Source organism: Pecten maximus, chromosome 13 (genome assembly GCF_902652985.1).
Source record: "Pecten maximus chromosome 13, xPecMax1.1, whole genome shotgun sequence".
NCBI lineage: Eukaryota > Metazoa > Mollusca > Bivalvia > Pectinida > Pectinidae > Pecten > Pecten maximus.
In genome coordinates, this window is record NC_047027.1 from 21,280,300 (window position 1) to 21,286,088 (window position 5,789).

General features: G+C 40.5%; 2 protein-coding genes across 2 annotated transcripts in view; one reads left to right on the forward strand and one right to left on the reverse strand.

Moving 5' to 3' along the window:
* Nucleotides 1–1,840: 1,840 nt before the first annotated feature.
* LOC117341392 (tripartite motif-containing protein 2-like) lies at nucleotides 1,841–4,872 on the forward strand. Its single transcript, XM_033903242.1, has one exon. It carries the CDS (start codon nucleotides 2,067–2,069, stop codon nucleotides 4,206–4,208), a length of 2,142 nt encoding a protein of 713 aa, XP_033759133.1. The 5' UTR covers nucleotides 1,841–2,066; the 3' UTR covers nucleotides 4,209–4,872.
* Nucleotides 4,873–5,615: 743 nt separating this feature from the next.
* Nucleotides 5,616–5,789, reverse strand: part of LOC117340536 (tenascin-R-like) — a 5,876-nt gene continuing 5,702 nt past the window's right edge. Inside the window, exon 6 of the mRNA XM_033902295.1 lies at nucleotides 5,616–5,633. Within this exon, the coding sequence (XP_033758186.1) occupies nucleotides 5,616–5,633 (18 nt within the window). The remainder of the gene's footprint in view (nucleotides 5,634–5,789) is intronic.

Sequence of the window (5,789 nt, forward strand, 5' to 3'; positions counted from 1 at the left end):
CGATTCTCGCCAAAATCAACATAAATTTTTTAAAAAAGAGTAAAATCCACAGCGAAATATCCCAAAATATCAATATTGAGAAACTATTTCTCATTGGTTGATTTAATTTTTCGCCGATTTCAATGTGCCTATATTTTGAAGTATATCATATATTCGTAGTGATTTCGAATCTTTATTTTTATAGTATATATCTAACAGATATCAGGTTAACATGGACAATCACGTATGACGTAAGTAATGTACCTGCTGTTATATCCCTCGATCCTGGATATTTCGTGTATGTAATAAGTCACTAAAATTGTGATCCTATGTAATAAGTCACTAAAATTGTGATCCTATATTTTCTCTCTGCTTTCCGTCTACCTAATAATCAACATTTTTCTTCTTCATGTATCTCTTTACGTTGTTTTTTAAGCTGCGGAAGGATATATATTCTGTTCCCTGCGCGAGGCAAATCGGTCTATAAAGTCGGTACTTGTTGATATTTATATGATATCGAGCTTTAAAGACGTCTGTAAGGGCTGATTATGCCGTTTTTAGTACTTTGTGATGACCTGACGATGTTCCGATGTGTGTGGGGTCAATTTATATTACATTCCCTCATTCGTAAACACCGCCCTACATTTACTTAAGTTACTTTAATATGACGTTTTACGACACTTCTCTAAACTACACAGGTTAACTATACTGACAACCCAGGTATAGACGCTGGTATACTCAAATCGCATAAAAAAATACCATTCAACCATTGCTAACGCAAATATAGACATTGATATACTCAGTTGTCTACAATACCCGGTTAACTGCTTACAGTCGAAGTATAGACGTTGGTATAACCACTGACAACCCCGCTATAGACGTTGGTGTAACCACTGACAACCCCGCTATAGACGTTCGTGTAACCACTGACAACCCCGCTATAGACGTTGGTATAACCACTGACAACCCCGCTATAGACGTTGGTATAACCACTGACAACCCCGCTATAGACGTTGGTGTAACCACTGACAACCCCGCTATAGACGTTCGTGTAACCACTGACAACCCCGCTATAGACGTTGGTATAACCACTGACAACCCCGCTATAGACGTTGGTATAACCACTGACAACCCCGCTATAGACGTTCGTGTAACCACTGACAACCCCGCTATAGACGTTGGTATAACCACTGACAACCCCGCTATAGACGTTGGTATAACCACTGACAACCCCGCTATAGACGTTGGTATAACCACTGACAACCCCGCTATAGACGTTGGTATAACCACTGAAAACCCCGCTATAGACGTTGGTATAACCACTGACAACCCCGCTATAACCGTTGGTATAACCACTGACAACCCCGCTATAGACGTTGGTAAACTGTTTCGTTTACATGGCCCCGATATACCCACTGGCGATCCAGTCACAAAAAAGAAAGAAATCTAGTCATAATATGAATGTGAAAACTTTAAATAAGAAATACCGGACTAAAATCAAGACATTTTAGTTTTGAAAAAAATAGTATATTATTGTTTTTTTTTTCTAGACAACAGTTAGCAGATGCTACTTGAAACTTCATTTTAACGTGGTAGATGTACCATGTACTTTCTTATCAGCTGTTTGTGTTTATTAATATCACCAGGCAGAGTCTCGCGAGTCCTTCATGTGCAGTGCCCACTTATCAAATGCCTACGTTATCAGCAGGGTAACAACTTCACATATCTGATTACGACCTTTGCCGGCTGGTATTCACGCGAGACATCGTCAGTAATCTCCGTATAGACTACGATAACGCTATGCATAAATACAGAGTGTAAATTAACCTTCCTCTGTAGATGTGGGAGTTGTCAAACAAAATGGCGACTGGCCAAGGACTTGGTGTTTAATGCAGTACATCGAATGCCGTTTTACTGCAGGTTTGTGTTTTTCAACGAACATTTTAGATAATGCTGACGCTGGGTCATCCGTTTTGGTGTTGTATATGATTGTTATAATATCTCTATTACTGGAAAACTACACAAGTAACCAAAATAAGACTGTGTTAACAGTGACGACGGCTTAGCGCTTTAGTGTATTAGTAGCTATGGCAGCGAGTCGCCTAGCAACTAACTTGACAGATGACTACCTTACGTGTAGTATATGTTGTGAAATATTTAAAGATCCTCGCCAGTTGTCATGTGATCATTCGTTCTGTCTATCTTGTCTCCTTGACTACGGACAGAAATGTACACCATCTGGACAAATTTTGTGTCCGATTTGCCGAACTGCCAATTCATGTCCAATTGGAAGTGATTTTCGTACCTGGATAAAAACCTTCCCTTCTGACCTTCTACTTCAGGCCATTTTAACAACGGTAAAAAATCATGATTCCAACTCCCTTATTTCTATTGATGAAACCGTGTTTTCAGAAAAAAACTCGGAAAAGAATATTTGTACAAAACACAATTCTAATATCCAGGATGTATACTGCTTCACGCATGCGTTGTTACTGTGTGCCACTTGCGCATGGATAGATCATGGCCAATGTATGAGTTTCCCATTGGATGACTGCTCTGATAAAATTTCAGAGATCATTCGACAGCTGAAGTCTCGTTCTGACAAACTGTCCAATCGTGTTTCACATATCAAACAGCAAGGGGGGCACGTCAAAGACATAATCGAGCAATGCAGATCTAGGTCACAAGCCTCGTTACGGGAAATACAAGATGCTCTTCAACAGTTTTGGAGCAAGGCGCAATTAAATGTCCAACATCTCGCGCAGTCCATTCACCAAAGAGACAATGACGTCATCAATGTGATATCATCAGTTTCTGTGATTCAGGATGATCTGATGAATTTGACTCAGGATCTCGGAAACGCTTATCAGACCGGAAGTAAAATCAAGACACTAAATTTGCTAGAGGAATGTGAAAGGAGGGTAAAAGAGCATGACCTCTGTCTGACTAACATTGACACCAGTTTAAACGGTGCCACTCCATTTAGTTTGGATACCAACGCAGATCTATTAAATTTTTGCTCTGATTTTCGCACTGTCGGTAACCTAAAGTCTGAAGAAATGGAAAGTAAATTAGCAGATTTTTCAAAACTAGACCTATCCTTGCAGAAAGTTTCCGTGTCGTTCGCAAACACTTCTAAAGATTTTTCAACGCGTTTTGGGACCTCAAAAGCAGATATCCCTACGAGTTCTGTGACCTTTACAACAGATATCCCTACGCGTTCTGTGACCTCTACAACAGATATTCCTACGCGTTCTGTGACCTCTACAACAAATATTCCTACGCGTTCTGCATACTCTTCGACAGAACTATCAGAAACAGATTCTTCTTTCCCAGATGCTTCCTGCACCGATGACGATGAAAGCTACGTTCATGTAGCTGGAAAGCGCGGTTCGCTGGCATCGGCGTCTTCAACATCATTGTTCGAAAGCTTTTCTCATCGTGCAATCCACGTAGGAGACAACATTCGGGGGATATTTACACTTTCTGATATTTGTATTGTAGGCGATCACGTGATCGTTGTTGACCAATACAACAGCTTAGTGATGAAATTCGATGTCAGCTCCGGAGTATGTGTCGATAAATTAACAATAATGGAACCACATCACATCGCTCTGATCCCAGAGTCTCGTTGTGTTCTCGTCACATGTTGGTCTCTAAACGAGATTTATACAGTGGATGTCCAGCCTCGCCTACAAGTCAAAGGAGAACCGCTTAAAACGCTCAAACACTACATCGGAATACACGTGTACAATCGACAGCGAATGCTGGTTTCGGCCCTGGACAAATCCATCGATGTCATCAACTTCCACGGTCACGTGATTCATTCCATCCGCCCCCGTTACCAAACTCGCCTTTCCGGGATTTTAGGTGGAGGTTGCATTCTTGTACCGGCAGACATTTGCCTTCTTTCTGAGGACAGTATCCTTGTGTTGGACGGGGTGAGGAAATCTATCGTTGCTGTCCACTTTTCCGGTAAAACACTCTGGAGCAAACACATAGAAGGCATTTCCGGTTTCACCGTTTTCAACGGAAAGGTTTACGTGTGTAGTAGCAAAACAAACACTGTCATGACCTTGAATGGGAACGGAAAGATTATAGACAGACATTTCCTATCGAGATTCGTCGGAATCAAACATCCTTGGGCATTAGATGTCCATGAAAATATGATAGTTGTTTCCGAAGATTCACCTTCCGGGACATTCCACGTAGTCATTGTGGAAAGTTAAGGCATGCATTGTCAAAAAACATCACAATGACTAAGATACATTTAAATAATTACAGCAATTTTTAAACAATAATTTTATTCAGAATAAGGAGCATAATATGATGGTATCAATAAGTAGCTGATTATGAGAAAACATAAAACGCACCGTCCAATATCTCGATACTTGGTCATGCTCTCAACAATATCTGGGATATCAAAATCGTTGATTAGTTTTTGCTGATCAAATTTTCAAAATGTAGTTTTAAGATACAGGTAACAGTTTCCGATACCTTAATATGATGGAAGGCCTTGATTTAGGCTGGTGTTCATAGGGTTGTGAATGCGGTTATCCCTCAATATTTCAATTTCTACTCAAGTTGGACTCGATGAAACTACCAAACTTAATCTGTTTCATTTGCTCATGAATTTGACCAGATCAGTGCGTATGAATACATGGTTAAAATCCTTCCGCGGAACTATTTCACTTTTTCTACATTGTTGTTATAAACATGGATTAATTATTAAAATTATCAAATTTATAATGTATTTTTGTATTTTATGAAAGACACGATATGCTAGATACTTTTTTTGGACAAAATAATGCTGTTTTTAATCCTAAAATTGCGGACTATTTTACTCGACCGACAAGACATGCACAATCCGGAACTCCTCGGGCTTTTCCGCATTTAGACTTGCACAAGCTACAAGATATTAATATCTAGACCGACTTTTTTATTCGAAAAAAAAAAAAAAAACCCAATTGAAATATAAGGATTGAATCTAGATTTGGTCGATTTCATGGGGTCATGAATTGAGTTGCTCTTGAGACAAATTCAACATGAACTGCTTCGCAGTTCATTAAATTTGTCTCAAGAGCAACTCAATTCATGACCCCATGAAATCGACCAAATCTAGATTCAATCCTTAATTGAAACAACATAATATAAGAAATCAGCTGTACGCCCAAAACTGAAAACACAGCCGTATGCGACACACCCAATTTTTACTTAACCAAGTCCTGAACACCCTCACTCTTGGCCACGTCTTCTCTTGACCACATCGAATTTATGATCTCATCCACTCCTGATTAAACCTACTCATGGCCAAATTTACTCCTGATTTGGTTTGGTTTATTTGGTTTAACGTCCTATTAACATCTAGGGTCATTTAAGGACGGCCTCCCGTGCGTGCGACATGTATGAGTGTGGTGAGTGCGAATGTGTGATTTGGGAGGCTGCGGTATGTTCGTGTTATGTCTCCTTGTGATAGGCCGGAACTTTTGCGGATTTAAAGTGCTATCTCACTGAAGCATACTGCCGAAGACACCCAGCAGCACACCCCACCCGGTCACATTATACTGACAACGGGCCAACCAGTCGTCCCACTCCAAATATGCTTAGCGCTAAGCAGGATTTACTCCTGACCACACTCATTCCGGGCTAGGCTCCTTCATAGCACCCATACATCATTTTGTTCACATCATCTCCTGAAGCACTGCCGAAGACACCAGCGCACACCCCACCCGGTCACATTAACTGACAACGGCCAACCATCGTCCCACTCCAAATATCCTTAGCCTAAGCAGATTTACTCCTGACCACAC

Excerpts from the sequence above, each read along its gene's own strand:
- LOC117341392 (XM_033903242.1), top strand. The coding sequence starts at position 2,067 with ATGGCAGCGAGTCGCCTAGCAACTAACTTGACAGATGACTACCTTACG.